At 57.2% G+C, this 15,547-nt stretch overlaps 2 protein-coding genes and 1 long non-coding RNA gene across 3 annotated transcripts in view; 1 reads left to right on the top strand and 2 right to left on the bottom strand.

Annotated features, from left to right (window-relative positions):
* The window catches only part of PIAS1 (protein inhibitor of activated STAT 1), a 465,384-nt gene that overhangs the window by 369,971 nt on the left and 79,866 nt on the right, over positions 1 to 15,547 (bottom strand). The window lies entirely within an intron of this gene.
* On the top strand, positions 177 to 5,142 carry LOC126958192 (uncharacterized). The gene is made up of 3 exons (XR_007727135.1): positions 177 to 347; positions 1,994 to 2,333; positions 3,671 to 5,142. It is a non-coding gene; the product is annotated as an uncharacterized LOC126958192 (long non-coding RNA).
* On the bottom strand, positions 5,136 to 13,926 carry SKOR1 (SKI family transcriptional corepressor 1). Its single transcript, XM_050796279.1, has 9 exons — positions 13,726 to 13,926; positions 11,294 to 13,499; positions 10,169 to 10,259; positions 9,133 to 9,240; positions 8,551 to 8,622; positions 7,107 to 7,181; positions 6,767 to 6,841; positions 6,190 to 6,255; positions 5,136 to 5,709 (listed from the first exon to the last, which is right to left on the bottom strand). Exons 1-9 carry the CDS (start codon positions 13,830 to 13,832, stop codon positions 5,615 to 5,617), a joined length of 2,895 nt encoding a protein of 964 aa, XP_050652236.1. The 5' UTR covers positions 13,833 to 13,926; the 3' UTR covers positions 5,136 to 5,614.

Raw genomic sequence — 15,547 nt, 5'->3', positions numbered from 1 at the left:
TCGATCTGCCTCGAGCGGTCGCACAGCTCCCAGCCTCCAGGCGCGCCGCAAGAGGACGGTCAGGCGCGAAGCCCCGGAGCCACCCAGGGACAGCGGCGGGTACTCTACCAGCGGAAGCTGGGAGCTGCCGGGCAGCGTTCCATTCAGAACCCATTCCTTTTCTCTTCAGTGGAGGTGAAATGATCCTTTCCAGGTAACAGCCGAGAATAGGGGACCGCGGGACATCTCCGCCTCTTCCTTGGCTCAGGGCCTTCGATGTAAGGCGTTAGAGGACAATCTTTGGTGACTGGATTTCTGTTCTTCCCCTAGAGATAACCTCGTTCTTTGGAGGCTACTTGGGCAATTGGGTGAGTAGTTTTAAATGTCTCCCTAGGGATGCCAAATAAGAAAACGACCAACGTCGGTGTGACTCCCTCTCCTTCAGCACAGACAATCCATCAGACTGGAATATTATTAGTCTATGTATGTGGAAGGGGGTGTTATGGGGAGTAAAATAGAATCCAAAAGTGAAGGACTTGGCCCAAAAAGGACTGTTCACTTTGTTCTAATCCCAGCACTTTGGGAGGCCGAGATGGGCGGATCACGAGGTCAGGAGATCGAGACCATCCTGGCTAACACGGTGAAACCCCGTCTCTACTAAAAAAAAAATACAAGAAACTAGCCGCGCGAGGTGGCGGGCGCCTGTAGTCCCAGCCACTCGGGAGGCTGAGGCAGGAGAATGGCGTAAACCCGGGAGGCGGAGCTTGCAGTGAGCTGAGATCCGGCCACTGCACTGGGAGACAGAGCCAGACTCCGTCTCAAAAAAAAAAAAAAGAAAAGAAAAGAAAAGAAAAGAAAAGAAAAGAAAAGAAAAGAAAAGAAAAAAAGAAGGAAGGAAGGAAGGAAGGAAGGAAGGAAGGAAGGAAGGAAGGAAGGAAAAGAAAAGAAAAGAAAAGAAAAGAAAAGAAAAGAAAAGAAAAGAAAAGAAAAGAAAAGAAAAGAAAAGAAATTGTCTGGACGCGGTGGCTCACGCCTGTAATCCTAGCACTTTGGGAGGCTGAGGTGAAAGGATCCCGAGGTCAGGGGTTCGAGGCCAGCCTGACCAACAAGGTGAAGCCCCGTCTCTCCTGGGAAAAAAAAAAAGAAAGAAAAGAAACTTGTCTCATAACAGAAATTCTGAAAGACACAGGCAGTTCCTAGTCCCAGAAAATCCAGAGACCTGGCTGACTTTCTTTCCTCTGCACTCACCCTACACTCACCTGCTGAGGGAACTTGGGCAAGTCTTAGCCTCTTTGGACACATAGAGTCAATGCATTGGCATTGCAGGATGCCTTTCCAACCTGCGTGCTTGCAGATTCTTATGAACGTGTCTCCAGAAAGCTCAATAGTCCAGGCTTGAAAAAGCACTGGTTTGTCCTCCTTTCTGGGCCTCTGGAGGAGAGGAAGGTAACAGCCTGGGGTCCATTCTAGGACTCTTTAAAAGCACTCGTGGCTTGAGTCTCAGAAAAGTGAACTCAGAGGGAATTGTAATCTTCGCAAACATCTATACAATAGCACTTCTTGTATGCCAGGAGCTGTTCTCAGTGCTTTACACATATTAACAGAAAACAGTTCTATGAAGTAGGTACTGTTCATCTCCCTATGTTATAGATGAGGAAGCTGAGGCACAGAGAGATTCAACAACTTGCCCAGTGTCGTTCATCAATGGCAGGGCAGCATTGAGACCTCAGTAAATCTGGCTCCAGAGTTTGTACTCTTAGCCAAACATCTGAGGATGAAGAGAGGAGATGAGGCTGTTTAGAATTCATGGGAAGAGCATGCAGATCCACTTCTGCTTTTGTTGGTATTCTGAATTCAAGGCAGGAGTCACATGTTTGCAATGGATCAAGACTTTAGAGCAGGCTAGCTAGGAATGGGTGGACCTGTGTGCCAGTGACCTGGAAAAATATGACGGAGTGAAGGAGTATCCTCTTTAGGACATAGTTGGAATAGAAACAAAGTTTTCCTTTTCTAGGTTGACAATCACTTACCTGACACGTGCTCCCAAAACTAATCCTATTGATGAAGGATCTTCTTTCTGAGCAGTAAACCTGTTTAATTAAACTTATGCAAATGAGCTTAATTGCTTCTCAGTGGCTGTTGTCCAGAAGCACCTAGGGATTCCTTCCCTTAGACATTTTCAGCACCTAGATGAACCACAAAGTTGGAAGCCATTCATCTAGACATGTGTTGTGTGCCTGTGGAGTCCTGGGCCCTGCGTTGTAGATTGCAAGGAAGAGCAAGGTGTGACCCCTGCTGTCAACTTACTTTCTTAGGGCAACAGACACTTAAACAACCAAGAATAACAAAGGGAGGTGAGTGCCCTGCTAGCCTCATGAACAGAGTGCCACTAGAACACGGAGTCACCTGTGTTCCAGGAGCTGAGGGGTCTAATAAGTGGTGCTTTAGCACACAGGTTACCCTGATTTGCAGAGGAAATGGAGATGGGAAGGAACTTATTGCTTTCTCCCATGGGGGTGAAAAATAAAACCACTTGATGCTGTCTCCAACGGTGGCTCCAGCTTTACTCAGTCTCTCACTCTGGATTTGCCAGGACAGGTGAGGATAGAGATCATCTGTCCCACTGCGGCGCCCAAGAGGGGTCCCGGTTTCCTCTGAATAAGAGGGCTCCCGGCTTCCGTGCGCTCTGGTCCCTTATCCCAGACCTAGGACTCCAGAGCCAGACCTCCTGTAGGCACCGCTGGGGACCAGGCCAAACCAAACACCCCAGGAGAACAGCCCGGAGGACATTCTGTGCTCAACTGCCTCCTCCCAACTTCCAGGCCCCACTTGTTCTCCCTGGGAGCCCAGGCACCCTAGTCTGGGCATTCGGGCGTTGGCTGTAATGCCTAAAATCTGTCGCAAGGTGGCAACATTGTGGCGAGAAATAGACTTTTTTTAAAATCCCGGTTTTTTTTTTTTAAAGCATATTTTCCCTATTAATGTTTCATTTAACTTAATTAGAATCTGGTAAACTAATTAAAGTAGCTACGAGCCCCGCAATCAGCAATAATTCGTATAATTATTGATAATTACATCCATACCAATCGTTTGGTTATTAACATTTTGGGGGGAACAAACCACTTCTAAAGGGACGCGAAGCCCAGGAGGATTTTTGCGACTGAGCTTTCTGGGTCGGATCCGCCTACGACTCCAGTCCGCAGAGATTCCGGCCCAAATGGGGCGTCCCTTCCGGAAGGCCCCAGCCGCCTAGGAGTTTTTCCACTTTGGGGGGAATTGGGAAGGAAGGGTGGGAAGGAGCATTTGCCAGGCTCCTCTGTCGGGCCTCAGCCACGGAACTTCCTGCCTGGGTGGTAATGGTTATGCCCATTTTACAGGGAAGAAAAGTGCGGCTTCCAAAGGTGCAATCCGCGGTGGGGAAAGGCGCCGGCAAACTCCCACACCAGCGCTGTCCCGCCCTGTCGCAGTTCCACGGGACCTGGCGCGCCCTGGGGTCTCCAGTCTCTTCCTCTCTGGACCTCAGTTTCGCCATGGGTCCAGCGGAGAACGGATCTGCTGGGTCCCATGCATATGAAACGTTCCCGCTCCCTAGAGGGACCCTGCCCAGGGACGGTATGTCCGGAGGCGTTGCCTCGCGGTGTGCCGGGCGCCCTCAACATTGTTACCTCCTTGGTGTCCGCTCTGGGCTTAGCCATTGGAACATTCTGGGACGCCAAGCCTCCGACCCCCAGGGCAAAGGACTCCAGGTATTGGCTTCCCGGCTGTACCGCGCAGCCGGACTCCCCGTCTGCGCAGCTTCGGGGAGGCCCAGAGCGCGCCCCTACTCGCCGGCTACGTCCGAAGCCCACCAAGACTACCCGCCACAAAACTTCCCGGTCCCTGCAGCCCAGGGCTCCCGGTCCCGAGCCGCTGGCCGGTGGCACGGGGCCTGCCGTCCGCTTTCTACGAGCCGCATGGACGGAGGCCTGCGTGTTATTTCACAGAGGCCGAAACAGAGACCCAGGAAAGATAAAAGAAGGGCGCAACCCGGGACCCCCACTAGCCAGCCGAGGGCGAGAAATGGAAGCCAAGGCTGAATGATTCCCAGTGCCGTGCGCTCTCTCCCACTCCATCCACACTCTCCTCCCCGCAAAAAGAGTGTTCTGCAGTTTGCAACATCGTCTCTAGCCCAAGCGGGAGGTGCGCTGTGGAAACTGAGGCCGCTGGGAGGCCTTGCCAACCGCGACCCGGATGTCGGACGCCCCAGCGGAGGCCTGGAAAGTCCTTAGCCCTTCTCGGACTAAAATGGACCGAACAGAAAATGCGGACCGGGGTCCCTCCTTTCGGGTAGCGGCAGGGCAGACGGGAGGCCGCCTGTGACCGAGCTCTCCAAGTCCCGCCTTCCTTTCCAGGCCTGCCGGGCGTAGACCCACCTTACGCGCTGCGACCTCCACCCCGCCCCAGCGCCCCCAGGCCAGGCCGGCGGTGCCCGCGCCATTTAAAGGGACAATTCTGGTTGAACCTAGGATTCCGGGCAGGGAGCCCTGTCTGTGAGCGCCCCGGAAGTAACTTCCCCGATGTGGCAGGCGTGGAAATGGGCATGGATGAACCTTCGGCGCCTTCCAGCGCTTGAAGAAAGGGCCGGGGACCTCTGCTCTAAGGACCATGACATAATGCCCCTCCTCCATCACGGGCCCAAGGGAGGGTCCTAAACGCGGCGAGGGAGTGCTCTGTGGGGTAAAATTGAGTGTGTCTGGAGGGGACAGTGGAGAGGTTGAGTGCTCGCTGCTGCCCACCTGAGCAGGCCCGATTCTGACCCCGGGCGCCCCAGAACCCGCGAGGCTGCTCCCACCCCCACCTGTTGGACAGTGCTCCGCCCGCCCCTCTGCGCCGATGCACTCCCATCTCCGTAGCCCCAGAAGTGACATCTTTTTTTTTTTATTATAATTATTAAAAACGAAAGTCAAGGGTATAGGGTGGTCTCCCCAAACAGGCTCCAGGTGGTTGCCATCTCGTGAGTCAGTTGTCGCCCTTTTAAAGTGCTGTTACATCAAGAGGTTACAACAAAAAAATAGACAAAGCAAAATCCAAAGGGGAATGCAAAACGGGACTGGAAGTGGGTCCAGGAGAAGGAAGCAAAAATAACTTACAGCATAAATAAATTAAAGTGAACCTAATACTGAACCGAGAGACTCACAGTACATTTATATCCATTGCACATAGCCACTTTGTCATTAGGAACAGGAGTTTCAGAAGTGGAGGGGACGGGGAGTGCGGGGCAGGCGCCAGCAAAGTTGCTACATTGTATTCACAATCCGGTTCAAGGCTATACAAAGGGAGGGGGCTCTCTCCCCTCCCGCCCCCGTCTGTCCAGTTTTAACCCCTTGAGGTCCGATGCCCTAGAGTTCAAACGGGGTAGGGGGATTTGAGGTGCGAGGCGGTATTTACACTTGGAAACCAAGCCGGCGCCCTGGACTGGGACGCCCGGGAGGGGGCGGGCAAGGTCGGGGAGCCCGGGAGGAAGGCGGGCGGACGGGCGGCTGTATTTACATCGGTCGGGTCCGAATGGCTTGTTCCTCGCTCAGGGCCGCCGCGACAGCGGGTATTTACAAGGAGCAGCATGGCTTGAGGGCGCAGGGGTGCGGCCAGGCCGGCCCTAGGGCAACAGCGGGGGCTTGAAGGAGCAGTTGCCAGTGCAGTGGCGGGGCGTCAGCATCTTGCAGGAGAAGTGGTGCAGGGCGTCGTGGGCTTCTGGGGAGAGAGTCGCGAGGGTCACTCTGGGCTCCTCTCCTGGCTGACCTCACCGCGCAGTCCACCCTTTCCCCTCCCCGACCTTACCCAACCCTTTGGGGTCAGGGAATCTCAATGCAGCGGATCAGGAGAAGGCAGGAAGGTAGGACAAAGGCTGGTGATTTAGAACCACTGCTCTGGTTCAGTAGCCCCATTTTACAGAAGAGGAAACTGAGGCACAGTAAGAGAGGGGTCAGCCTGCTCAAAGCCAGAATTGGTACTAGAAGGCAGATTTTCTGGCGCCCAAAGCCCAAGTGGCTTTCTTTACCCCACCATCGTAGAATAATCTTCCCGTTAAAATCAGTTTCCACTTTTCTCCCTCTCAGATTCTGATCCATGTGGATCGTGGCCTTCCTCACTAGTCCCACTATTCATTCATTCACTCGACAGCACGGCCGGCACCCAGCACCCCTCCTATTTTTTGTTTCCTGGCTTCCGCACCTTTCAATTTCTGCTGGATGGCGTAGCGCGCCTTCCGCTCCTGGTCGAGTTCGTTACACAGGGTATCTGGAAGACAAGAGGAGGGGCCAGTCAGGAAACGCAGACCACCCTCCGAAAGGCCGGGGTCACAGCCCGAGCTTCCTCCTCTCCCCAGGGCGCAGCTCCGCGCAGACACAACTCCAGGGACGGGGGAGGGGGTACCGGAGCTCCTAACTGCAGACTGGCGGAGGAAGGAAATGGCCTGGGATGGCGCTTAGAGGCAGACGGATCTAACCAAAATTAAAGCAAACTTAGGCATTACTTCCCAGGTAATTTTACGCCTCGATTTTTAATTTAGAAACCATGGAAATTGCCGCGATAAGAAGTTCAATCACTCCATGTAATGATGCCTGCAAGCCGTTTGCTGGGCTCGCTTGCCATTCTGAGGCTAATCAGAGTATACAAAGGATATTAAATAAAAAAAATAATTGTTAAATTACCTTCAATTTAAATCCAAATGACTGAGCCAACATTGCGGCTCCTGCCAGACGAGAGGCAGTTACGGCCCGTGCACGCGCTCACCTGACTCCCGTCTTACCTCTGACAATTTGCAGCTGTTGCACCATTTCTTCTCGATAAGCCAATTCCCTCTTCATTTGATCCTGAAAATTATCTGTGCAAATTGATTAAGTGAGAGCTGTTACGCACAGCCCCCTCCCCCAGCTCCACTTCCTCACTCCCTGCCCCCCTCCCCCCGCTTTCACCCCTACCCCCACTCCCACCCAGCCATTCGCCGACAACCCTGGAAAAGGACAGTTTCTTGGCTCCTGCAGGGCGCCTAGTGCCAGTTGCCTGGCACCTGGCTTTCGGAGTAGGTTGGGGCACCCTGGTGGAAGGCTCGGTGATGAGGTGGGATGAGGCAGGATGGCAGTGGGTACCTTTGAGACTCTGAAATTCCCGTTCCAGCTTCTTGCGGAGCTCCATTTGTTCCAGGAGCAGTTTTTGCAATTCGTCTGGGAAAGGGGAAAAGTGGGAGGTAAAGGGGGAGGTAAAGCAGGGTTATTTGGAGCTCAGGGGACCTAGAAAGCACCCAGGTTCTGCCTTGGCCAACAACCCTGAGAGGAGAGTTGAGGAGGATGACCAGTAGGTGGAGGCCCTCCACTCTCTGGCTTTACCAACTGCATTCAAAGGATTTGGGTGAAGAAACTGGGCTGTGGGATAGGATCCCAGGAGAGTAAATTCAGGATGGTGGAATCTAAGCCCTGGCTCCAGGAACTATGCAGCTGGGCAACTGCTTTAACTTGTTCCTAACTCCCTAATCTAAGAAGCTGGCCCACAGAAACTTGATTTCCCACTTCAAGTGACAGACCCTCCCCCACCCCCACCCTTTCCATATAAATCAGGGAGGCTTTGGTCAGAGCCTTGGACACCTTTCCCAGAAAAATACACATACAACAGTTTGCCTACAATTTCAGGAGGTCTGAAGACTGCCAAATCCATGCTAAGAACCCTCACTATAAAGCACCAATGCTTTTGAAGGTAATGGCATTTCCTGTAATTCTGTAACTAGGAAGAATGGAAGACCACCAATGCTTGTCTTCCTCCTGCCACCAATTCTGAAGACCATCTATGGGCTAGTTGAGGGACAGGGAGCTAGGTGTAGAGGCCTCTGTGAGTACCCTCAGAACCAACTCCAGAGGGATAGATGTGGCACCTGCCCTGACCATGAGGTCATGGGTATCTGGGCCCTCCACCAGAAGAGGCTCCTTTGAAATGCAAGAATGAAAGGTAGAAGGGCAAAGTGGGGCTAGAGACTCCCCTACTCTGCACCTCAAACCATAGTCTCCTCCTTACAGGCTGAGCAGTAACCCCCAGGGATCCCCATTCTGCAAACAAGCTCCATCCTCACTCCATTTAGGGTAAGGTGGAGGTGGTTATACGTCAATTCCAGGAGAAAGAAAAACACCTCTCACATTCCTAAAATAAATGCTTCCCTGCAATCTTGCATTGAAGTCCTGTTTTCCATTGAGTTTAGAGGACTCAGACTGTCCTGTCTGATTGTCCACAGGCATCAAAAGTTCTCATCATCGTTATTCATTTCTCTTTCTTGCAAGGCTATTCAGACAGACCTGGGCCTTGGGAACCAAACTTCCAATAAACTTCTGGGGGTTTGTTTTACTCCCATGCTCCACCCACACATACATACCTCTGTGCCAGGGTAATGTGTCCAGAGGATCATACTTTCCACCCAAAGAAAGGAAAACTGATCCCCCCAAGGCCATGTCTTTCCACACTCACCCCCTACACGGATAACACCCCTCTACAGGAATGACCCATCACCCTCAGGCACAGTGTACACCTTTTTCACAAATTTAGCCTCACCTCTGGCCAGGTTCTCGATATCTTTCTCCACCAGCTGAGTTCCTGTGACATCCAAGGTAAGCCCATCTTCGCCTGGGATACAAGGGCAGATAAGAGGGGTTCTGTTCTGGGAGAGCCCTTGAGAGGGGAGGGGTGGGCTTCTCAGGAACCACATCGAGTCAGGGACCTACCCTAGACCCTCTGCTTTAGAGGAGACAGTTACAGGCATCCGGTACTACCCACCTTCTAAGACATCATGGTAGGGAGTAGAAGAGTGACCCCTGGAGGAGACGGCCCAGGGAAGATGGGCCATCTAAGGGCAGGAAGTGCCCTTTGACCTATTTTATGTGGGTGAGGATGTCCCTCCATTTCCTTTCAGTACATCCTCTGCCCTTACCTGAAAAAACCTCAAATCCATCAAGGAGGCAGAAAACCTGGCCTGCACCCTGCTCGCATTAAATATTTATCTGCTCGCCGAGGAAGAAAACTGGCAGCCACTTACACTTGATTAAAAGCCTTTCTCGCAAGCCTCTGGGAACGTGGGCGACCTGGGTCCCAGCTCCCGGGTGCGGTGGGGAGCGATGGGTTCAAGGGTTGGCTCACCTCTGTCTGTATTTGCAGGACTTGGCTGGGAGATACTCCTTTGGTCTGGATAGGATTTCCTCGTTTCCAAATCATCGGCGGGCGAGTGATTGTCTTCTTTATCTGGCTCTTGAAGGCAATAAACCGAGTTTCAAGGGGAGGCAAAGAAACCGTGACCCCGATACTGCCGGAGCTGCCGCGGTCGGGGCACCCGAGCCCTAATTAAAAGCGTCGTGGCCGCCTCTGGTTCCCGGCTGTGCGCCCAGGCGCGCGCCCTGAGGCTTTGGGCCGGGCACCCCCACCCCCACCCCCGCGCGTGGTCTGCTCATCTCCGGGCTTCACGCCCCCGCCCCAGCCCCTTGGAAAAGAGAAAGATGAGCAGCCGAGCCCACCAGGGACCAGCGACCTACATCGCGCGCAGATACTGGGGCACCGCGAGCGCGCGTGGCCGCCCGGTCTGTCCGCGCGACTCTTGCCGAGAACGCGACCCAGGCTGCGACCTTCGGGGTGGGTAGGGGGACATCGTCCGGGGTTCGGCTGCCTCGACCTGCCCGAATTTCCGCGGCCCCCAACCCCTCCTCTGCGAGGAACCTGGTAAGGCGCGCAAGTGCAGGGCGGCCCCCACCACCCGGCGTTGGGCCTCAGCTACCCTGGCGCTTCTGGGGTACCCAAGCGCGCGGCCATGTGCCCCCATCCTCCGCCCGGATCCGGCCTAGCCAAAGGGGACCCCGCGGCTAAACACACTTGCTGAATAAATGAGAGGCCTTGCAGGGGTGTCGGGCGTGATTTTGTTAAGGGTTTAACTCCGTGTCTGGGTGTACTGCAGCATGTGTGCGCGCGTGGTGCAGAGGGCGTGTTGTCATTGTTGTTTTTAAGTAACCAAAGGTTGAAAGTTGTTGGGAGTATTAGCTTAGCTTCCTTGTTTTCATTATTTTTCTTTCCCTCTCCCTCTTTCTCTGCGTCTCTCTCCTTGTCTTTCTTCACAGGCTTTCCTTGACCCGGGCCCTCTGTCTGCGGTCCCCCCATTACAGTGGCCAGCGGCCGCGACAGGCGTTACCGTGGGCCTCGGGGGTGCAGAGGTAGGAGGCCGCGGGCCCCAGCGCCACCGCCGCGCTCTTCACGTGCTCATCTCTCTCGGGCGCGTACACCTGCGGCGGCCGAGAAATGACAGGCGATTAGGGGGGCGCCCTGCGGCGGCCCGAAGACGCCCAGCCCTACCCCGCGGCCAAGAGGAAAAGCCGAGGGGGTGGCAGAGGTTGGTGCGTCCGCAGGACTTGAGCCGGCACAGCTACGCACGCGACGCACCCTTGCGCCCTTGTGGATTCAGGATAATTATTAGCCCCCGCGGGAAAATTACTCTAAACACAAAGCGGCTTCCAAGCCAAAGGCCGTTCAAAGTGTCCTCCACCCTCTGCACCCGGCTTCTTTTAGGCACTTTCTCTCCCGCCGGTACCCCGTCCCCGGCACAAATGACGCCTTTCGCATCCGGTTAATGATTCGTGTTTTAATGAACCGAATGTACAGGTATGCGCACTCACTTTCAAAATGGCCAACGACTCCAGCCTGGCTGCATCCTGCCCCTCAAGCCCCGGCCCTGCCAACTTGAGAGCCCCCCTCCCGCCCCGCACGCGGTCCGGAGACAGCTTCCCAGCAACGAACCCTGTGGTTCCCAAGGCGGGAGTGCGAAGAGACTCGGAAAACTGCGAGTTGGGGTGGTGGGAGATTCCAGGGACCGGGTACTGCTGGGGCCGGACTCAGGGAAAGGCCACACTGTCCTCTCTTCTCCTCTTCCTTGGGGCTCTGATGCCCACCCGGGCGAGCGCTTTTCTCTGGCTCTGAGTTCCTTTCTTACCTCGTCTTTCTTCCTCCACACCCCTTTTCTGTCTCTGTATCTGGCAGTCTCTGCCGGTCTCCTCCCCATTCCCATCAACAAAAACAAAGCACACACGTTCCCCAGTCCTTCCCCCGCCCCCAACTTCCCTTCCCTTCGAAACCCTCACTGGAGGGTGCGGGTGGGCCCAGTTTCGCAGCGCGCCAGAGGCTGGGCCTGCAGAGAGTGGCCTGGGCCTGCTGCTCCCACGCCTGCGCGGAACAAAATTCCCGTCCTCCGCCCGGCCCCGCAGCCCCGCCAGGCACAGGGTAAGTGGGAAGGCGCCACCTGCGGGGCGGGCGCGGGGCTCACCTTGGCCGGCGCGGGGCCTCCTAGGGTCCCGCAAGGCTCTCGCAGCTCGTAGCCGCCGCCGCTTGGTGGGCTCCTCTCAGGTCTCCGCACCACGTCGTCGGCCGCCAAGTCCCCAAATGAGGGCCGGCCAGCTGGGGGTGGCCCGAGGCGGCGCCGGTGGCGGGGGCTGCCGCCGTCGGGAGAGTCTGCGGGACCGTCCGCTCCAGAGGAGGTGGCGGAAGGGGGTCCAGTGGGCTGTTCACCGTCTGGGCCACCCCCTGCGCTGGGTGCGCAGGGCTCGGTCTCGTCCTGTGCGCCCTCGTCATCGGGGAAGCGGTTGGATTCCACGTCCACCTCGGGTTCGTCCGCGGTGTCCACGTCGGGCGAAGCGGAATGGTAGCTGGAGCTGCCCTCGCTCAGAAAGTCCGGGCTCACGTAGCCGCCGCTCCCAGCGCCGGGTCCCGGCCCGCGAGCAGGCCCCGCGCCGTACGCCTCCCGGGCGCTCCCGTAGAGCTTAGCGATGCTCTCAGTGTCTTTGACCACCGGCCGGAAGGCCGACACATAGGAGCCTTTGCGTGCGGGCGGCGGGGGCGGCGGGGGCAGTGGGGCCAGGGGCGGTGGCAGCGCCTCGTCCGCGCCGTCTTCGTCCAAGGGCCCGCGGGACAGAGCGCTCGGGCAGCGCTCCTCCGCGCCGAGGCCGCCCTCTTTGGCTGGCTCGGCACCGTCCAGGGGCTCTGGGCCACCGCTGCTAGCAGCTGCCGCCGCCGCCGCCGCTGCCGCCGCCACGGCTGCCGCCACGGCCTTGGCTTGGCTCTGAGCAGCGGGGTAGGACGGTACCGGGAGGCTACCTGCTGCTGGCCAGAACATGGGAAACGTCGGGTACACAGTGGCGGCGGCGGCCGCTGCAGCCACTGCCGCTGCGTCCTTGGCTGCCCCGGAGGGTTGATGCCCCCAGAACATGGCGCCACCGCCCGGGCCCGCTCCTGCCCCCGGGGGCAAGTGGCTGGCTCCCGGGCCTCCCGCACCCCCGCCAGTCCCCGCGCCGCCGCCGCCGCTCCCAGTGCCAGGACCGCCCTTTGGCTCGCCCGCGCCTAAAACCGGGTCGTCCTTTTTGGGGCATAGGCCGAAGGCCGTAGGGAAGCCGTAAGGATGGGGGAAAAGTGGTGGGGGCAGCTTTTGCAGGAGCCCAAAGCCTTTGCTGGGAACCGGGATCACCGGGTAGCTTCGTACGCCTGCGCCGCCACCAGGCCCTCCTGGGCCCGCCGGGCCACTAGCTCCCGTCGCCAGGCCAAGTCCGCGCTGCGGGTGGGGTGGAGGTGGCCCCGGAGGCCCAGCTGCCTCATCTTCACCACATCGCAGGCTTTTGTGGGGCGGCGGGCCTGGGGCCATCTCCGCACTGCACCCTGGGCCGCCGCCTCCACCGCCGCCAGCACCACCCTTCCCCTGCCCACCCGACCCGCCATTAGCACCGCCTCCGCCGCCTCCTTGTAGGGAGAAGGTCCGCTTGCGCGTGCCGCCATTAAACATGGCCTTGACGTCCTCCCAAGCATGGCTCAGTTCGTCTGTGGCCGACTTATCACTGAGTTTGAGGTGACGACGCCAGGAGTTGAAGTTGGCGGCATCGGGCTGCGTGTACTTGGCGTCGGGTGTGCGGTGCGAGTGGAAGATGAACTTGTTGGGCGAGAAGTACATGCTGCAGTAACCGCACTTGATGCACTTGGCACGAGAGCTGTTGTAACGCGCAGGGATGAAACTACCACGCGAGCCCCACGCACACTCGTGCACCACATCGAAGGCGAAGTTCTCGGGCAGCTTGGGTGGTTTGTGCTCGCCCAGGAACGACTTGCACAGGCGTTCGGCCTCTCGCTTGGTGATCATGCCGCAGCGGCGCGACGAGATGGGCATGGCCCCGGCCCGACGCAGAATCTCCAGCTGTACCGGCGTGCACTGCACGCACGTGATGCCCAGGGCCACGCGGCGGTTGTGGATCTCATTGTAGCTGTAGTTCTTGAGGAGGGTGTTGGAGATCTGCGCCAGGCACAGGCGCTCCTGGCCGTCGATGACCAGCGACACAATGGGCACCCCGTACAGCGAAGTCTCGCCCACCTGGTTGGGTTTGAGAGCGCTGGAGCCCGAGTACGGCTGCAGCTCCTGCTTGGAGTTGGGCGAGGAACTGCCCTCGCGCCCCGGCCCCAGCTGAGTGGTGAGAGCTTCCATGCCGCCGCTCCTGCGAAATAGAGAAAGCAGAGAGCAGATAAGCCATTTTCAGCTCCGCCGCCGAGTCTCGGGCCCGCCCAGTGGGGCGCGCCGAGTTGGGCGCGCGGGGGATACTTGGCAGTGGGGAGTCCAAACTCATTCACCCCCTGGACAGGCGTCTTTTGTTATTCAGACCCATGTTGGCGCCGTTAACAAAAGCCCCCGGGGTTTGGGGGAGGAGAAGGGGTAATGGAGACCTCAGGAATGCCCGGTCTGCAAGGAACCCAATCCCGTTTTCGGATTGGGAAGGAAGTGAAACCCAGATACGCAGAGTGACTTGCCCAAGGCCACACAGCAAAGCCATTGCCAAATCCAGGCTTTTTCAGCGCCCAAATCTGTGCGCCTTCGGCAACCCTCGCAGCCGGTGCTGCCGGCCTGGGTCCTGAAGCCCGGACTTCGGGGACCGGCCGCCCCTCTGCTCAGTCGCGCATGCACGCGGGCGGGCGGGGGCAGTGAGAGGAGGGATGGGGAGGAGGGGGAGGGGCGGTCACTGCCCATCTCCAGACAGCAGGGGGTGGAGGGGGGTGGGGAGAAGGAGGAGGGAACCGGGTCTGCCCGGGAAGGAGAGAGGCGGAGGCTACCGCTGTTCGCGGTGCTGAACCCGACCCTCTCCGAAGCGCTCGGTGCGCGCCCGGACCTAGCGCGGCCCCCACCGCACCCAGCTCGGTGCCGAGCCGGCTTCCGGGGACAGCATTGCCAGTTTCCACAAACCCGAGCTTCTCCTCTCACGCCTGGCTCCCACGTTCGTTGAGCAGAAAGATTTCGGCTGGATATATAAACCTTTTTCTTTCCAGCTATTACTGAGACCAGGATCCTGCAGTTCTCACCACATTTTCTGCATTTTTAGCTGTATTCCAGACCAAAGCTGGTTTCCACCGAGGTCAACGCGTGGGACAGAGAGGTTCTCAAGGAACTTTGTTGGGATCCACTTCTTAGCTTCCAGTCGCCCACTCCCTGAGCTTTCCTCCTTCATATATGTCTTTCCCACTCGGGCCAACTGCAGGCTCCGGGGCTCTGAGCTTCCTCTTTCAGGGGCATCACCTCTCTGAGCATCCTTCATGCCTCGCTGTCCTGGTTCATATGGGCTGGAAGGAATCTCGGCCATCTTCGTAGCCATTGCAAGGCTCCAGGTACAAAAGTTGCTGCTGGTCCTGCACTTTGCTCTCTGGCTGAGGCAGGGAGGGAGCTGTGCAGGCAGACCTCAGCAGCGGGGACACTTGGGGACTGATGTTTGGGGCCCTCTAGGTCGCCTGACCCAGCCACATGTCCTCAGACAAGCCAAGCTCCCATCAGAGCGCCTGCAGCCTGCGGCCAGGGCAGCCCAACCCTGAGGGCTCCTCCCCTGCAGTCGGCCCTGAAGGTAAATCCATTTTCAGAGGGGCAACTCCAGACAGACAGGGGATCCCAGTTCAAAAGCCTTCAGCAAGGAGACTGGAATCTTCTGTTTATCTGTCTCTCTCCCTTCTTCTCTATTTGTCTAGGAGCCCCTCATTTGTCGATCTTATCTGTCCCTGAGCTGTCTCTGCCAGCTCGCTCCTCTTTCTTTCATCTGTTTTGTACCTTCTTCAAGTATCAAGCTATTTATGTATTATCTGTCTGTTTCATCTTTATCTCCGAGGATCGAACTAAAATAAGTTGACCCTCATTTCGGGTTGAAGTCCTTTATATCATTTTAGGAGGCAAAAACACTGTCCTAACTCCCGGGCTGACAAGCCCCGCGCCTTCCTGGAGGTGGCTGGAGGGCGCGCAGGGCTGGGAAATGACAGCTTCTCGGTTTCTCGAAATCGGCAACTGTGCCTGGCCCGCATACAGTGAAGAGAGCGCCCGAGCCGAGAGCGTACCCCAGCTGAGGGTCCTGGGTCCCTGCGCGGTTTTCCCTGAATGAGAGGAGGGAGTCCGGGCCCGGAGTCAGAAGAAGGGGGTCCCTAGGAAAGGAACGGAATTTCGGGGGCCAAAGCGGAAAGCACAGGCGAAGGGCCATATGCAGCGACAAGGAGCAGCAGCCAGAGCAGCTTGGGG

This window comes from Macaca thibetana, chromosome 7, assembly GCF_024542745.1.
Source record: "Macaca thibetana thibetana isolate TM-01 chromosome 7, ASM2454274v1, whole genome shotgun sequence".
Classification (NCBI taxonomy): domain Eukaryota; kingdom Metazoa; phylum Chordata; class Mammalia; order Primates; family Cercopithecidae; genus Macaca; species Macaca thibetana.
Note: the sequence above shows the minus strand (reverse complement) of the source record. Positions and strands in the feature narration are given on the sequence as shown.

Excerpts from the sequence above, each read along its gene's own strand:
- SKOR1 (XM_050796279.1), bottom strand. The coding sequence starts at position 13,832 with ATGGCTTTGCTGTGTGGCCTTGGGCAAGTCACTCTGCGTATCTGGGTT. Across the intron at positions 7,182-8,550 it reads TATCGAGAACCTGGCCAGAG|ACGAATTGCAAAAACTGCTC; the intron begins GTGAGGCTAAAT and ends CCCCTTTCCCAG. Across the intron at positions 5,710-6,189 it reads CATCCAGCAGAAATTGAAAG|AAGCCCACGACGCCCTGCAC; the intron begins GTGCGGAAGCCA and ends CTCTCTCCCCAG.